This window comes from Chrysemys picta, chromosome 3 (genome assembly GCF_011386835.1).
Source record: "Chrysemys picta bellii isolate R12L10 chromosome 3, ASM1138683v2, whole genome shotgun sequence".
NCBI lineage: Eukaryota > Metazoa > Chordata > Testudines > Emydidae > Chrysemys > Chrysemys picta.
The window spans coordinates 7,816,282-7,834,117 of NC_088793.1; the positions used below are offsets into that span (position 1 = coordinate 7,816,282).

General features: G+C 53.6%; 1 protein-coding gene across 22 annotated transcripts in view; it reads right to left on the reverse strand.

The window, feature by feature from the left end:
- The window catches only part of EFR3B (EFR3 homolog B), a 166,515-nt gene that overhangs the window by 19,204 nt on the left and 129,475 nt on the right, over positions 1–17,836 (reverse strand). For 19 of the 22 annotated variants that reach the window (XR_010600041.1, XM_042848868.2, XM_008173901.4 and 16 more), the window contains 6 exons: positions 17,562–17,711; positions 11,333–11,467; positions 9,579–9,657; positions 5,622–5,757; positions 3,047–3,205; positions 643–754 (listed from right to left, as the gene is read on the reverse strand). Coding sequence is in view for 21 of the 22 variants with exons in the window: in XM_042848868.2 (XP_042704802.2) it covers positions 643–754; positions 3,047–3,205; positions 5,622–5,757; positions 9,579–9,657; positions 11,333–11,467; positions 17,562–17,711 (771 nt within the window). In the remaining variant the exon portion in view is untranslated. The remainder of the gene's footprint in view (positions 1–642; positions 755–3,046; positions 3,206–5,621; positions 5,758–9,578; positions 9,658–11,332; positions 11,468–17,561; positions 17,712–17,836) is intronic. The other 3 variants (XM_065590096.1, XM_065590088.1, XM_065590095.1) reach the window with 1 other exon arrangement.

Genomic DNA, 17,836 nt, shown 5'->3' on the forward strand with positions numbered 1-17,836 from the left:
GCGCGAGAAGGAAGAGGGAAACCCTTTGCTCGTGACACACTGGATTCACATGCCTCTCTAATTGCACCGTAAAGAGGCTTTGAAAGGGAATTTGGAGGGTGAATGCAGATGGAGAGCATGGCAGTCTGCAGTCCTCTGTAGTCACAGAAATGGCCGGGCAAGCTTCCTCGCCACGGCCCTACCAACGCACCAAGCACTGACCGAGGGGGCTGGCGTGAGTCTCCACGGCCCACTCACTCCTTGGCGTCTCTGTTACTAAGGGAACCGGCTGTGGTGGGAGCTCTCAGCCAATAAAAGCTGGACTGAGCTTCTCCGCTCATTTTATAAAGGTCCCAGATGGACACTACCTACCACCACCGGAGGCTAGATTTGAACCGGGGACCTAGAGGTGAAAGGCGTTTTCTACTGCACAACGAATCAAAGGAGCGGCCCCAAGAGTCAAAGGCCTGCCTGAAAACTGGTCCTGGATATGAACTAAAGTCTGGCCCGGTGCATGGCTGGGGAGGCAGGGGACACTTCCCCAGGGATCCCTGCTAGAGCGAATCCAAACCCAATTCTTGAGCAGCTTCCAGTGTGTCACCCGAGAAAGGTTCCCTTTTCGCAGGAGGGGCAGGGAGCGAAGAGAAGTAAATCTGTCCTCACCCAGCTTTTCCAGCGTCTATAGCGTGGTGCAGAGAAGGCAGCGGGACCTTGCTCATTATAAAGAGCATGACCTCTGACCTCTGATAGGTGGGGAGGGTGCTGGCAAAGGAACCTGAGAAGACAGACAGCACTAAGACCATGCAAGACAGTCAAGGCCAAGTCGCAGATGGAACACATGCCCAGTGCCCGTTTCCACAGCGGACGCCCGCGCGCGCCAATCTCTGCCCTGGGTGGTCAGCAGGAGTCCCACGCAGATGCCAGGGTAGGGTGACCAGATAGCAAGTGAGAAAAATCGGGACAGGGGGTGGGGGGTAATAGGAGCCTATATAAGAAAAAGACCCAAAAATCGGGACTGTCCCTATAAAATCAGGACATCTGGTCACCCTATGCCAGGGTGGGGGGCAGAACTGAGCCCTGCATGTCCGTTTATCTACCCCACAACACGCCTGGCCAGAGCGAGCCCCCAGGCTGAATCTCAGGAACAGCACCAAGGGGCCTTCCTCCTCGGATTCCAGCGAGCGGGAGCCGCGGGGCGGCCCAGCGGCATTCATGGGAGGGGTTTATTTCACGGTAGTAGCAGAGGTTCGGTAACTCGTCACCAGCACACAGCTCAGGCGATTAGCCTTTGGTCTCGACAGGCATCAGGCGGGACTCTTTAGCCACTCAGAAAGCCAAAAATCGGGGGGGAAAGGCCCACCTTAACCAGCGCCCCAGGCAGCAGACGTGGCCTTCAGAGCAGTAGGCTCCGGCACACCCTGCTCCGCAGCACACGGGGTCACCAGGTCAGGGGTAAGTACGTCCCGGCGGAGGGAGTGTCGGGGCCTGTCCAGCCGGTGCCGTTCCCTCTCCTCCTCCCCCCGGGTTTGCTCAGAGTCGTGAGTGGAGAATCCGCCCCGGACGGGTGGCAGAGCTTGGCTACTGGGGCGAAGCATCAGGCAGGCCGGCTGCAGGGCCGTTCACGGCGTAGAGAACAAGGCCTGAGGAGCTTAGGCAGTGGCCTGTAGCAGCTTCCTCGCTCGGATTTCTCTGTCTCCCCCCATGTCCCTGCCCGACACTCACCCCCCTTTCTCGAGGGAGGGGTAAGGTGAACAGGGCCCAGATCCACCTCAGGCAGACGGCAGACAGCCGAGCCCAGCAGGCAATGGGCTCCCCCTGCTCAGACCAGAGGCCTCTGTGACGGGCAGGCCTGGAGCAGAGGCATCCCGCCCCGCCACCTGGGCGCCTGGAGACAAAACGATCCTACTCCAGCCGTGTAAAGGCAGCTGCACAAACCTAGGACTGCGGGGAGGTGGGTAGCTCGTAGTTAGCTCATGCCCACTATCTCTTCTTCCTCTCCACTGCCCCTCCCCGCCTCATTGCAAGGCTGGGCCTAAATCCTGAACTCCTTCACGCTGCTCCCAAACCGCACCAGGGCAAAGGGAAATGGCCTCCTAGAGCCAGAATCTCTCCGCAATTCCCTGGGTTCGTGTTTGGGAATTTTTGGGTGGATACTGCCCTCCGCTGGTATTCCACTGTCATTGCAAGACAAGTGCCACCGCTATTCCTCAATTCATCTATACGGCCAAGCTAAGGACAACAACTTTTCAATCGTTTGTTTGTTCTGCACCTCGGTCCCGATTTGCAGCCCCTCCTGAGCGTGCATCCCTCCAGTCAGGCTGCGAGTCTGATGTGGACAAACAGGAACCCAGATGACAGATCCATCCAAGTCACAGCCACTTATGGGCTAAATTGGATCCAATCTTCTGCCAAAGTATCTATTTCCTACAGGAAGCCAATTCACCCCTCTGGGAAATTGACAGATGAGACAGAAGTGAAATAAAGGGCAGGATAAAGAAGTGGGCGGCAGTTCCAAGAAACTCCCGGGTTTGTGTTTCCCATCGAGCTGACTGGGAAAACCAAGCTGTTTTAAAAGAACCTCAACTGAGATCTGGTTCCAGCCATCGCTGCTCGGAACGATCGTTCAGTTCTAGGGCTCAGATGTCACTTTCCCCGAGCCTTTTCCCAACGCCACTGCTGCACTTCCCCCTTTGTCTGGAAGGCCTGACCCCAAGCCAAGTCTGTGGGCTTCAATGCAGACTCCCAAGTCAGGCTGGACTTCCATTTTCCTGGTGTTCCCTAGTGTTGAATCTGACTCAGTACGTGGGAACATCAGCCAATTAGATCCCAACTGACCTGCCCTGTAACTAGAACCCACCTGCTCCTTGGCTAGCTGATTTTGCTCCTCGATTTGAATCATTTCCTGTTTTATGGGTCTGGTTTTGGTGACCATCAGATCACCCTTGTCCAACCCGACCGACAGCAGCAGCAAACGACGACGCCCTTATCCGAACACATCCTTGTTAGCAGAGCAGGCCCCTCCGGCCAACGGAGGCGGCGACGCCCTCCCGGTGCGCGACCTGCCTACCTGTGGTCTTGATAACGGCCTCTTGGAACATCCTCTCTTCATGCTCCTTGATGATCTTGGTACTGACGACGGCACAGTCGTAGCTGCCCGTCAGCTCATAGTCAATGCTCAGCCGCAGCTGCCGCAGCAGGGTGTTGAACACTTCCAGCACAGTCGGTCCTGAGAAGGGCAGAGAGGGCAGGCAGAGGCATTCATCAAGAACACCACCTAGCTCTTAGAGCGCTTAAATTTAGCCCCAATTTACAGATGGGGAAACTGAGGCAAAAAGAGGGGAAGGGACTTGCCCAAAGTCACCCAGCTGGCTAAGGGCCGAGCCAGGAATGGAACCATCATCTCCTGAGACCCAGGCCAGCGGTCTAGCCACTACACCACATTGCTCCCATTCAGTCAACCCTGCTACCCCTCCTGGGACATGCAGCCCCGCTGTAAGCGAGAGGGGGCTGGTCACACTGGGATGTAACCTGACAAAGAAGAGGCCATCCCAGGCTTATGGTGCCTGCTCTTCAGACCCCCAGCAAAGATACCGGGCCACGGTGGAGAGGGCCACAACTCAACCCTCCCCCCTCCCACCAGTATGAACCTCACACTTCCACACTAGCAAAGATCCCACATCCAAGGATCGTTTCCGAGAGCTCAGCCTGGGGTTTGCCAGCGCAGACGGGACCGAACGGGGCTATCGATTTGTTAGCAATCTGCGGTAAAGCCCTTGTTAAACCCAACTCAACTCAACGGGGAGTTTGGCCACAACTTTTATTGGATGAACTTCTGTTGGTGAGAGACAAGCTTTTGAGCCACCCCGAGCTCTTCTCCGGGTCACCGTCTCTCTAATAGCCTGGGACCAACACGACTCCAACTACGCTGCCTACGAAAGAGAACCCGGCAATTTTGCTATGGAGATGCACTCAGCCGCACGGACTTGTCCAGTCTTCGAGGTGCAGAGCATGCTGGGACTCGGGACACCTAGGCTCCGTTCCCAGCTCTGCCCTCTACCTGCTGTATCATCTTGGGCAACTCACTTCACTGCTCTGTGCCTCAGGTTCCCCTCCCATCCTTTCTCTCTCGTCTGTTTCGATTGCCAGCTCTTTGGGGCTGAGACCATCTCTCACTGCGTGTTGGTGAAGCGCCTAGCACAAAGAGATCCTGTACTGCCAACAACAACTACCTGGTTTCTCTGAGGGTCTGTGTGTTTCTGGTGCATCTCTGGCCAGAATACACGTGACCACATCCTTTTAAGGACTATAAATACAAGAAAGAAAGACACAGAAAAGATGGGGGGGGGGGAATGTATGCAAAAGCAAAGCCCAGTAAAACCCTGATGAGGTGAAACCTCCTTCTCTAACCACCTGCCTGCTCAGCTCCTTGTTCTACTGACCCTGTCTCATTAGCTGCTTTTTGCAAATGGGGAAACAGGCCCGGACTGGTTAAGAAACCCACCCTAGACCACACAGTGGGGCAGTGCCAGAGCCAGGAACTGAACCTAGGCGTTCAACTCCCAGTCCCCTGCAACAGACATTAGACAACGCCCCCTGGCCTGCTGGGCTTGAGACACTGAAGCTCAGCGGTGGGAAACCCACAGCCCCAGGGCATCCAGGATTTAAGAGAGTCTGATAAATGGACAGAACTCATTCATCTGCGTTTTTGTCCTGCTGTGCGTCAGGAGGCCAGGAGTGCAAGGGGTACGGAGCACAGGACTCCTGGGTCTCTGCCCCCCACTGCTAAGCAGGAGGAACCGCCCCGCCCCCAGGATTCTGCGATTCTACCACTCGAAGCAGGAGCGCTGAGCACAAGGGAATCCACAGGCGGTTGCGCTATCCAAATGCCAGCAGCTCTCCTGTAAAGCCCATAATCCCAGTCTGCATGTGCTCAGCTCACCCCGTATAACCAGCCAGCCCACCAGCGCATAAGGCCAGCTGAGCTCAGGCAAAATTAGGGGCACCTCCCTCGGCCCACCCGGGTCAAGGGAGTGCGGCTGCTGCCTGGGGTGGGAGCAGAGGCAGACCCCGGGTGTAAACGCCTTGCCGGGGAGTCCGCCTCTCCAAACACACCACTGGCCGCTCTCAGATCTTTCCAGCCGGGAGTCAGAACAAACCGAAATCAAACCACTCTGCCCCCGAAGCTCGGACACTCCCTGCTCTCTGACCTGGTGCCCACGGTGCCAGCTGCTGGCAGTGCAAAGGGAAGCAACGAGCCAGGCTGAACCGTTCCCTGATGACACAACACTGCTGGCACCGACAATCCATCAGCTCCGTGTCTGCCTGCCTCATTTCCTTCCCAGTTGCGTAGGGGTTTTATCCCCAGCTGGCATCTCTGCAATGCCCCAGCCCGTTAATAGGTCTCGAAAGGAAACTGACTGAAATGCTTCCAGTCACTACAGTGCAGAGGCCTGCGCTGGGCCAAGCTTTCACCACGGCTCCCGGGGCTGTCATCTCCGGCTCCTGAGAACCAAGCTCCCACCGTGCCTCTCAGATCAATGACTGCTGCAGGGAATCACTCCAGCCCGGAGAGGCAGAAGCAGGCTAAGGCACTGGAGGGAAGGGGAAAGCCATGGGAGTGCCGGACTAGATCCCTTCCTTACCCACTGATCCCGAGGCCGCGATGACAGCTGCCTCCGACAGGACTTCCACGATCCCAGCCCGCACCGTGGCCGCGCTCTTGCTGTTGGCATCCAGGTGTCCCAGGAGTTGCTGGATCACCAAGTGGGAATGCTGAGGCTGGAAGGAAAGCGGAGAGTGAGCCGCGCTGAGAGATGGCAGCTGAGCCAGGCCGACCTTCGCGTCTGGGGGCAATGCCTGCCTCGGACATCAGCGCAAGCAAGGAAGGCCTGGCACTCAGCACCTGGCGGATGACGCCCACGCGAGGGCAGAATCCAGCGTTCCCATAGCAGTGCCACCTCTACAAAGGCAACGGAAGGCGGCGGAGCTAACCGGAAGGCGCACGGGGAGCGGGGTCACTTCTGCACAGAGCCTTTCCTGACCGCACAATGGTTGTCATGAAATATGGACACACACAGCACTGAACTATTGACCTATGTTTGTGGAACCTTCCAGACCAGGCCAAATTCTGTGCCCGCCTGCAGCCCACGTAATACCACCGATGCCAGGGAGAGGGCGGCAGGAAGGTGAGTCAGTGGCCAATCCCGCAAGCGCTGAGATCAATTGAACACCAGTGAGCGATAAACGTGTCACTCCTAATGGCACCCACTACCTCGAGCTCAGTGGATCGTTCCATGCACGCATTAGCACGGCCACAGACATGCAGGTATGACAGGTCACCTGGGAGGACAGAATCAGGGACCTGCAGCACTGGTCTCTGCCAGTCGATCTCAAGGGGACCATCCTTAACGAGGGGCAAGTAAGAGGCTGGGGCCAGCCAGTAGAAGATGTGCTCACACAGACTGCACCTGTATATTTATGGAAAGAGGCGCAGGGAAATTTACTGTGTAGAGAACAAGCATCACTGACCCAGGAATACACTGGATGACTTTTCGAGCTACCAAATAGAAATGGACGTGCAGAATGGAAACATACTTACGAAAGTCTAGCACACGGAACTTTAGTCGGGAGATGTGCATATGGGGGAAATGATTTACAGGGTTTACATATGTATAAAAGCCACTGTCATGATTAATCCTGTATGCGGGGTGGTTGTAACCGGGTCAGTCCCTGGAATGGGTTCCCTAGGGAGGTGGTGGAATCTCCTTCCTTAGAGGTTTTTAAGGTCAGGCTTGACAAAGCCCTGGCTGGGATGATTTAGTTGGGATTGGTCCTGCTTTGAGCAGGGGGTTGGACTAGATGACCTCCTGGAGGTCCCTTCCAACCCTGATATTCTATGATTCTATATTCGAGAGATGAGGTGGGGGAGGTCATATCTTTTAGTGGACCAACTTCTGTTGGTGAGAGAGAAACTTTCGAGCCTCACAACGCTCTTGTTCAGGTCTGGGAGAGGTACTGAAAGCGTCACAGCTAAATACAAGGTTAAATAGCTTAGTATTGCTCCCTTACAATATGTGCTTCCTACTTGTGCTAAACTATCTGTTTGACCTTGTATTTCGCTGTGACGCTCTGAGTATCTCTCCCAGACATAAAGAAGAGCTCTGCGTGGCTCGAAAGTTTCTCTCTCTCACCAACAGGAGTTGGTCCAATAAGTGATTAATCCTGGGTACTTATGAAGAGAGATTGTATTGATTGTGTATCCTTCCAACGGGCCCTGGTGAGTTATACGCCCAGCATTTAGATTTTGTAATATGATAGATAGATAGATAGATAGATAGATAGATAGATAGATAGATAGATAGATAGATAGATAGATAGATAGATTTTATAAAACCTAATCTAAAGATAATGGGCATCGGGCAGTTTACAAAATAAAAAATGCAGTGAAAACAGGTGCTTTTTTTAAATATAAGCATTCCCCAAGGACAGCAGGGCTGAGCTGGCAGGAGAGAGCCATAAATCAAAATTAACTAGAAACAGAAGTGACACTGACATCTTAGTACCCTATCACTGTAGTATCTAATAGATTTATCCTGACCACATCACTGTGAGGCAGGGCAATGCTACGATCGCCATTGTACAGATGGGAAACTGAGGCACGGGGAGGCTAAGTGACTTGTACATGGTCCCACAGGAAGCCAGCGGCTGAGCTGGGAATTGAAACCTGGTCTCCGCAGCTCCTGCCCTAACCGCCAAGCTGCCCTTCCTCTCCGTTCGCCCTGCTGTGCAGAGTGGAAAAAGGATAAATAACCAATGCACTGGATGAAAAGTACATGGGCTAAGTGACGATAAAGAAGGGAAGGGAGACGACAATCCAGACAGAAATATTTTTTCATTGGGACTCAAACAAAGAGATCATGGAAACATTTCTAATTACCTTTCCAGTATCCTACACACGAGGGTCAAATTCTCCCCTCACTTATCTCCATGCAACATCTTGCTAAGCCACTGGGGCTCCGCAGGAGTGACTGAGTGCAGAATTCGACCTGTATCGTTTTCCCCTGTCTGCACAGTTTGTGCTTAGCCGCGGGCGGCTCCTTTCTCTTTCTGCGGAGACAGGCGGCGTGCTCTGATGGAATGGCAGTAAACTGGGAATGGGTAGCTCCCAATGGCTCCTGGGACAAGGTTTTCCACCCTATTGCCGTGCCACCTAACTCAATGGGAGCTTGCTTTGCACTAACAAACAGGGAAAGAACGGCTCCCAAGGGAGAGAGACGGGCTGTATTCTGGTTCCCCCATGCACACGGTCCTCTGGAGCGGCATTTTATTAGCTTGCAGGAGAGGGTTGTTAGCCCTGGCCAAATTCCAAGGTAGGCAATTGACCTCTGCCTAGGTAACCCCGCCCCCGATATAGCAATTGTGGATGGGACCCCCAGCCTAAAGCATTACTTCTTGTTATAGCTGCAAAGCCCAGGCAGTCCAAGACAGGAAATCTCAGGGCCAAATTCTGGCTAGCCCCAAGCGGGTGCACAAGGAAGGGCTCCAGGAGTTGCTTGCCAGGGGTTGGCCAGAATCCCATTAGGAAACATATTCCCTGCTCTCCACTTCACACGCACCAGCTCCCTGAAGAGGGCAGGGCCATGATCCTGTTGCCCGAACCGGCTACCACGGCTGGGAGCACACTGAACTAACTACCACTCCAGCATGACGCCCCAGGAGCTCTGGCTGTGTCGGCCTGAATTCCTCCTGGGAGCTCCAGCCTCATGACAGCCCTTCTTAGTCCTTCTCCGGCGGGCAGGGAGGATCCTGACGCACAGCACAGCGAGGGGCTCTTGTTATTTACCGCACCGGGCTGCGAGCATGTCTAACGAACGAGGGAAGGGAAAGCCAAAGGCAGCCACAACAGGACAAGGATTCCACGTACTCCCCGATCCTACAGTCCCGACTCAGGCAAACTCACACCGACTGAATAACAGGTTTAGGATCAGTCACTAGTGCCACAGGTAAATCACGGAAGTAGTATGAGCTAGCGGTTAGAGCCAGGACTGGGACCCAGGAGTTCTGGCTACTAATCCTCAGCCTATGGCCTTGGGCAAGTCACTTACCCTCCGTGCCTCAATTTCCCCATCTGTCGCATGATGGCAACAAGCCTCCCCATCTTTGCAGGGTGCCATGTAAGGGCAAGGTATCAGTATTTATTTCAAATAAATGTGTTAGTCTCTAAGGTGCCACAAGTACTCCTAGTATTTCTCTGTTGATGTAATTTGCAAAGAACCATATGACAGCAAGCCTCTGTGTTGATACATACAGATTAGTTCCAGGGAATTACCCACACTGTTTTATATAGAGTGCAACAAATCTGTCCTTCATTGCCAGAGCACTGCATGCAGTGGTTACTCAGACTTTCACAGCGACAACAGGGACAGAAGCCAGATCCTTCTCCTCCAAAAGAACAGGCCTTCTCCACAGTTAGCAGCACCGGGCCACTGACACACAAGTGGCGCAGTTCGGATTCCTTCTAGCAGGGAGCACCGGGGCACACACTCACAATTCCTTACCATACTGAAGCGACACAAAACGCCACCTCTCCGGCAGCTCACCTGAATGGAGTACATGATGATCTTAAAGCAGCGAATAGCAAACGTCTTTGGCTCCCAGAGTGAGTGGTTGTCTAGATGGCTTCAGGGAAAGAAAAAAAAAAAAAAAGAGAGAAGAGTGAGTTTAGCAATTACAGAGGCTTGTAGGCTTGCTTGTACGACAAGCAAAGGCATCTCTTCCCTTTGCTCAGAGAGAAACAGCAAACAAACAGCGTGGGAGGCAGGTGACACAGAAGCAGTCAGAGCAGAAAGCGAAAGGAGGTGGAGGAGCAAAGATCTGGAAGGGGGAGCCGACGTAGAATTGCAAACTGCCAGCTAAGGATCAAACCCTGTAAAGAGCTAATTTGTCTGCCATTTTCCCAATTCCCTCCCAGCCTCAGGAGTTGCTCACTTTTAGGGGTTAGTCCACAGCTTGTGCTCACTGACTTTGCCCCTGTATGGCTGGGCCTGGGACCCAGGAACTCCTAGGTCTTTATCCCAGCTCTGCCATTCAGTTCCTCTTTAACCCTGGGCAAATCGTTTAGCTTTTCTGTGCCTCGGTTTCCCTCCTCACCAAACTGGGGCTGATAGTTACCCGCCCACCAGGGGAAGTAGTTGTTGGGAGGAGGACATTACTTAACACGTATACAGCACTTGGAAAAGTGCAATGCCCTAGGTATTGGAACAAATCCACAGCCCCCAGGCCATCAGAGCTGTCCTTCTGCTCCAGGCTGCGGCCACTAACTTCAAAGCAGCAGCAGAGATGGAACTCGGCTCGTCCTGATTCGGAAACGCAGGCCCCACTGCCACTTGAGCTAAAGGAGACTCTCCAGAACCCATGAGCAGTCTAAGGTTTATGACACACAGCTGAGTAGATCTGATCCCTTGATGATTACCTGTTCTGTTCGTTCCTTCTGAAGCACCTGGCATTGCAGTAATTACTGCGGTGGCTGATGTCCACATTAATCTCCTTCTGTCGGTGGTGCGTGTCCTCACCGGGGCGCTTCCATCGACTGAAGAGGGGCAGTGTGGGGGCCTGAGAGCCAGGGCTCTCAGATCCGCGCAGCTCCTTGCCAGGAGCCCAGCTATCCTCTGGGCGTCTCACCTCCCCACTCCCAGCTAGGAGGCGGGGTACAGTCACCCAGGGTTTCTCACTTCTGGCGAGGAGGTCTGCGCCCGGGGTCCGGTCAGCTGCCGTACTCCCCGTGGGGAGCGGGGAGCCAGGACCCCAGGGGGCAGCAGGGTTCCCAGTGGGGAGCAGGGAGCCCCTACGGCAGCCCAAGCCAGGAACCTGGGTAGCAGCTCGGCTTGGAATAGAGACCCGGCAGCAACCCGGCTGGGGAGCCGGGAGCCAACTTTCTCATCAATTTCACAGCCCCAGCTGAGCCATGAAATTGACAAGACCGCCAAGAGCCGATGTAAGGAACACGGTGTTTATACAGACACTGCCTTGCCCCAATATACGCCCTACACCTCTCCTGGAGGTGGAGTTACGATGTCGGTGCAGTAGGGCGCTTACATCGGCGGGAGCAACCCTGTAGTGTAGACTCTGACATAGTTAGGTCGCCATAACCTGCCTTATGTCGACCTAACTCCGTAGTGTAGACCAAGCCTCACTAATTCACAGCAACATTATTGTTCCTTTAGCTCAATAATACAAAAGGGTCCCACTCTGGGACAAAGGTGGAGGAAGAAAAGAGAACACAGAGAGCCAGAGGGTCCAGCACAGGAGAGATGTGGGCAGGGTGGAGCGACAATCACCTGATCGAGTGACTTACATGAGAACAGGTTTGATGGCGTTCTTAATGTTCCCATAAGCCGCTCGCCCCAGTAACTCCCGCAGGCACCTTTCTGCCAGCTCAGTGGGACTCTCTTTCTCCTTTTCAGTTGCTTGCAGGGGAGATGGAGAGCGGCTGAGAGAGAGCGAGAGAGAGATTAAGCCTCATCCGTAGAACCACTCAGTACAGCAGCAATCAAGGAGACCCATTTTCACACCCTCATTCTCCCGTCCCACAACGCAACGCTCTCGTTCTCTATCCAACACCGCGCTCTGCTGTGAAGGACGCCGGCATGCAGAATATAAAAACCGCCCTTTGGAACTGGAAATCTGGGCCCACGATGAGAGTCATTCTGCCTCCCTAAACTCCAGCGACATTAGTGACTCCTCACATCTCCTTCCAGGTATGGCTCTGCACCATGCAGAATAGAACTGCTGTGCTCTGATCCAGGGCAGCTGCGTTTCAGTGCTCAGCGAAGGGATCCCCTGTGCGCAATGAGCCCGTTGAACAGTCTGGGCTCCTTTGGTATGAGAGGTGATCTATAAACAGAAGGGTGCTGACAAATTCCTCTTTGCCGACAAATTAGGGCTCCAAGTAAAAGAGCGCATTTGGTTGGGAGTTTAAGAGGTGCCTAGTTTATTCTGCAACGGGCCAGTAGGGGGAGCTCCGGCTCTCCCCTTCCCCACCAAAACAACATGCTTTGTGCCTTATACACTCAGCCAGGAGTAACACATTGGAATCGAAGATCCAAGCTCCTGATGAACCGAAACAGGAAGGGCTCTTTGGCTGTGATGGTGGCTGGCACTGATTGCTTGAGAAACCATCTCCTTCTAAATCACCACCCACAACAGCTATGTGCTTAAGAACCTAAGAGCGGCCAGACTGGGTCAGACCAAAGGTCCATCTAGCCCAGTATCCTGTCTTCCGACAGTGGCTACTGCCAGGTGCCCCAGAGGGAGTGAACAGAACAGGTAATCATCAAGTGATCCATCCCCTGTCGCTCATTCCCAGCTTCTGGCAAACAGAGGCGAGGGACACCATCCCTGTCCATCCTGGCTAATGGCCATTGATGGACCCATCCTCCATGAATTTATCTAGTTCTTTTTTGAACCCTGTTATAGTTTTGGTCTTCACAACATCCTCTGGCAAGGAGTTCCACAGGTTTACCGTATGTTGTGTGAAGAAATGCTTCCTTTTGTTTGTTTTAAACCTGCTGTCTGTTAATTTCATTTGGTGTCCCCTAGTTCTTCTGTTATGAGAAGGAATAAATAACACTTCCTTATTTACTTACTCAACCCCAGTCATCATTTTATAGACCTCTATCATATCCCCCGTTAGTCGTCTCTTTTCCAAACTGAAAAGTCCCAGTCTTATTAATCTCTCCTCATACAGAAGCTATTCCATACCCCTAATCATTTTTGTTGCCCTTTTCTGTACCTTTTCCAATTCCAATATATTTTATTAGTGCCACCGGAGGATGGACAGGACCACGAGAGTGAGTGGGGTCAGAGCTTCCTTAGCCATTGGCCCGTGACTGTGGAGCTCAGATCAGAGTGAGGAGAGACCCCAGTGCCTCAAGAACAATCTGAAAACACACACCGATCTGCCTCGGTTTCCTGACAATAACAGCCATTGCCCGGGGGTGGGGCGGGGAGAGAAAGTTAAAATACGAATCATGTTTGAAAAACTCGTCTGGCACTCGGGTGCCATGGCGACGGGTGCTGCACAGACCCCTGCGTAGGCAGCCAGACAGTGAATCAGGGGCAAGGAGGCAGCAAAGCGCACAGCTCGCTGCTCCCAGCCAGCCCTGTGCTTCTGACCCCCGGCCCATGGGGCAGGAGATGGACCTTTGGTCTGCACTGTGTATCTGTAGGAGACTGTCCATGTACCACAGACTCAATAATTACAAAAATTAAACACGTAGAATCATAGAATTAGGGTTACCATTCGTCCGGATTTACCCGGACATGTCCTCCTTTTTGTACTAAAAATAGCGTCCGGGGGGAATTTGTAAAGCACTCACAATGTCCGGGATTTCCCCGCCAGGCAGAGCAGACCGAGCGGCTGGGAGGGCTGCAGGAAAGTCCTGGGCTGGACTCCAGAGCAGCTGTAGAGGAGCCGGATCCGCCCTGCATTCTGAGCAAGTGTATCAGCACAAAGTGCAGCCCTCCCCTTTTGCAACTGGGAGCGGTTTCTGCCATGCAGCGTAGCAAAACGGGAGCGAGAGCACTTTGTGCTGATACAAGGGCAGCTCTCCCCTGCAGTCCGGTCCGGGCCAGGGACCGGGTTTTGTTGTGCAGGGCCAGGGACCGGGTTTTGTTGTGCTGGGGAGCTCAGCCACGTGTCCGGCTCGCACAGAGCCCAACACCCTGTTCTGAGCAGCAGGGTAAGGGGGCCAGGGGGCAGGAAGGTTCTGGAGGTGGCAGTCAAGAAACGGGGGGGGGGGCTTTTTGGGGGGAGTGGAGAAAGTTTTGGGCAGTCAGGGTACAGGTAGGGGGTAGGGTCCTGGTGGGCAGTTGGGGGGGGGGTCTTAGGAGGGGGCAGTTAGGGGACAAGGAACAGGGAATCTTAGGTAGGGGGTGGGGTTCTGGAGGGCAGTTAGGAGCAGGGGTCCCAGGAGGGGGCAGTCAGGGGACAAGGAGCGGGGTGGGGGGCTGAGAGTTCTGGGGGGAAGCTGTCAGGGGGCAGGAGTGGGGAGAGGGATCGGAGCAGTCAGGGGACAGGGAGCAGAGGGGTTTAGATGGGTTGGGAGTTCTGGGGGGGGCTGTCAGGGGGCAGGAGTGCGGAGAGGGATCGGAGCAGTCAGGGGACAGGGAGCAGAGGGGTTTAGATGGGTTGGGAGTTCTGGGGGGGGCTGTCAGGGGGCAGGAGTGGGGAGAGGGATCGGAGCAGTCAGGGGACAGGGAGCAGAGGGGTTTAGATGGGTTGGGAGTTCTGGGGGGGGACTGTCAGGGGGTGGGGAGTGGTTGGATGGGGCGTGGGAGTCCCAGGGGTCTGTCTGGGGGTGGGGGTGTGGATAAGGGTTGGGGCAGTCAGGGGACAAGAGGCAGGGAGGCTTAGATAGGGAGTGGAGTCCTGGGGGGCAGTTAGGGGCAGGGGTCCCAGGAGGGGGCAGTCAGGGGACAAGGAACGGGGGGAGGGTTGGGGGTTCTGGGGGGGCGGGAAGTGGGAGGGGCAGGGGCGGGGCTAGGGCGGGGCTCCTCCCGTCCTCTTTTTTGCTTGCTGAAATATGGTAACCCTAATAGAATATCAGGGTTGGAAGGGACCTCAGGAGGTCATCTAGTCCAACCCCCTGCTCAAAGCAGGACCAATCTCCAGGCAGATTTTTGCCCCAGATCCCTAAATGTCCCCCTCAAGGATTGAACTCACAACCCTGGGTTTAGCAGGCCAATGCTCAAACCACTGAGCTATCTCTCCCTCTGCACCTGGGGAGCCAAATACACAGGTCTCAACCACTTCAGCTAACCCCTTTGATGGGAGCACTACACTGCATACTAAACTTGGGTCTGTGGGACCTGCTGTTTCCAAGCCCAGGCCTGAGTGTCCTCACTGCACTCCAATTGTTGGCTCCGGGTGTCTCAGCCCTCCTAATGCATCTGTCCTGCACTGGGCTGACCATTTAACGCAGGTCTGCAGCCTGAGCTGCGTCCACACTGCAAAAGGAGAGAGCTTGGATATATCGCAGCAGGACTTGGGCTCTGACCCACCCCCTCAGCAGGGTCCTGGGTCCTCAGTGCTTGCTGACCCGAGTCACACTGATTTGTGTGTGGTCAGAAGGGAGACTCGGGCTCCATGCGCACTATAGGCATACCCAGAAAGGTTCCTTTATTCTTTCTGGGAGCCAACCACTAGAGGACAGTGGTAGACACCCAAAGCCAGGAGACTGCAGTGTTTTACACGCCACAAATGCCTATTTGCATATGAAACATGGAGCTTTGTGCGCTCATTCAAAAAATCAGACACACACACACACACACACACACACAGAACCTGCCCTCGCTTCACCCTATGCAAATCCAGAGCAACTCGCTGCCTACTCAAGAGTGACTCCAGATACACGCGGGCACCAGGATCTGGCCTTCTGCTTGGACCATTTGCTTATGCGAATGCCATGAAGGAGTTTTAAGCCTGAACACTTGATTTCTGAGGCATCTTTCCTAACTGTCAAAATAAACCAGGCAGAATTCATGCATATTTCCCCTTCTCGCCAGTCTTAAAAGCATCCAAAGAAGAGCGGGTGGAGGGATAGCTCAGTGAGCATTGGCCTAAGTTCAATCCTTGAGGGGGCCACTTAGGGATCTGGGGCAAAATCAGTACTTGGTCCTGCTAGCGAAGGCAGGGGGCTGGACTCGATGACCTTTCGGGGTCCCTTCCAGCTCTATGAGATAGGTGATAATGATATACCTGAGTAATTTCCCTTAAAAATCCCTGTCTGCTTGTGAAAACCCAGCAGGCTGGGGCGGACACGCCTGAGCCATACGATGGGGAAGGGAGAGAGAGAGAGAGAGGTTTTACCTAATCTCCTGTCCCAGCTTGCACGCTGTTTACGCGGCAGTTATTCCTCTCTAAAATTGGAGTCAGAGAGGAGAACAAGCTGAGAGTCTTGTCTGGCAAATGAACAGGTCTGTGCCTTCACCTTGACAGCTCTGCAAAGCAAGTTGAGCTGCCTCAAGTTTCCCTTCACTTCATCTCTGTGCCTACGTTCCCCATCTGCAAAGTGGGGATAACAACACTGCCCTTGTCTTGTTTGTTTCGATTGCAAGCCGCTCAGGGAAGGGACTGCTTCCTTCCAGGCATCTGTACAGCAGCTAACACAACAGGGCCTCTAAGCATTATCATCACCATGAAGAACTCTCCCAGCAGACAATTTCAGTCCCGCAGAGAGAAAACACCACAAACAAAAACTCAAGTTGCCTCCTTTTAAGGAAACTTCCGAAGGCCCCAAACTGTAACGCCCAATAACTATCGTGTCTTTGAGAGAATATAAGCAAAACAGAGAGCTGGTAGCCGGCTACAAGGCAGAGGGCGGGGAACCAGGGCTCGTGGTTCTGCCACTAGCTAGCTGCAGAACTTGAGAAAGGCACGGAGCGAATCACTGATCCGGGGAAAACATTGGGTGTTTTTCTAGCAGAAACTTTTCAATGCGTTCAGTCAAAAGTGATCCCCCCCCCCCCCCCCCCCGTTTTTTGTTTTGTTTCATTTTCAGGTTTGTTTGTTCGGTTTAAAAAAAACCCCAAACATTCTCAGGAGGGTTGTCAAATCTAGCTACATTTCAAACCAAAACCATCGTTTTGAAATGAAAAATCAAAATATGTAGTGTCTAAATGGTTGGAATTATTTTTTGTCTTTTTAAATATGTATTTTCTTCTTTTTCTTTCCACCAGATTCGACCTAAATTTGCAAACCGTTTTGGTCCTCTAGAAAATGGATGTTTCATTGAATTTACCATTTGTCAAAAGAAAAAAAGAAAAGAAAAAATTTCACCCAGTTCTACTTAAAGATCACCTGCAATGGAAACAAAATGTCTGGATTTTTTTTTTTTTTTTACACCTCTTTATGATGTACGCAGAAAGCCTGCTGGGGGGTTGGGACGCAGCCAGGGCCAGCTCCAGGCACCAGCCGAGCAAGCAGGTGCTTGGGGCGGCCAAGGGGAAGGGGCGGCACGTCAGGCTGTTCGGTGGCAATTCGGCGGCGGGTCCCTCTTGGAGGGAAGCGCCTGCCACCGAATTCCCGCCGAAGAAGAAAGCGGCGCGGTGGAACTGCTGCCGGAGTGCCGCCGATCGCAACTGCAAATCACAGCTTTTTTTTTTTTTTTTTTCCCCTCTGCAGCTTGGGGCGGCAAAATCCCGGGAGCCGGTCCTGGGTGCAGCTCAAAGGAAGCTGGCTTTGCAGTTTTAGCCCTCCCTTTGTTGTGACAATAGTAGGAAATACGGGGCAGGTCCTCAGCTCTGCAAACCAGCGTAGCTCCATTGACATCGATTTGCACCAACTGGGGATCTGCTTCAACGTGTACACTGCGAATGAAACCAGACAGCGTCCCAAGGCGCGTCCACTCATTTCTCACCCAGCAAGGGCAGAGGGCGCTCCAGGAATTCAGACTCTTCCTCGCCGCTCGGGGAACAAAAGTTTGCTGCTACCCAGACTCTACCACTGGGAAAGTCTAAGCAGCGCCAGAAACGCTACCTGCAGCTCTGCGCTCCCTACCAGGAAGGGAAAAGCAAACTCCCACCTCTCAGCTTCCTCTGCGTGCTGTAGGTTGAAGAGCAGTGAAGGCACGATTTTGTCCATGTGCTGCGGGTCCCAGATGTTCGCTTGGAGCTCATCATTAACCGTCTTCCTCACCACCCCCTGCAGGCCTTTTATGCCAGACATCCGGATCCTGAAGGAAAGGGTTAAAAAAAACACACCACCACACGGATGAAACAGGGCTACCCATTCATTAGAAGGTCTGAACGCTGTGACTGATCAGCTGGGGGTTACCCATCCCTCAGGTGTGACGCTGGG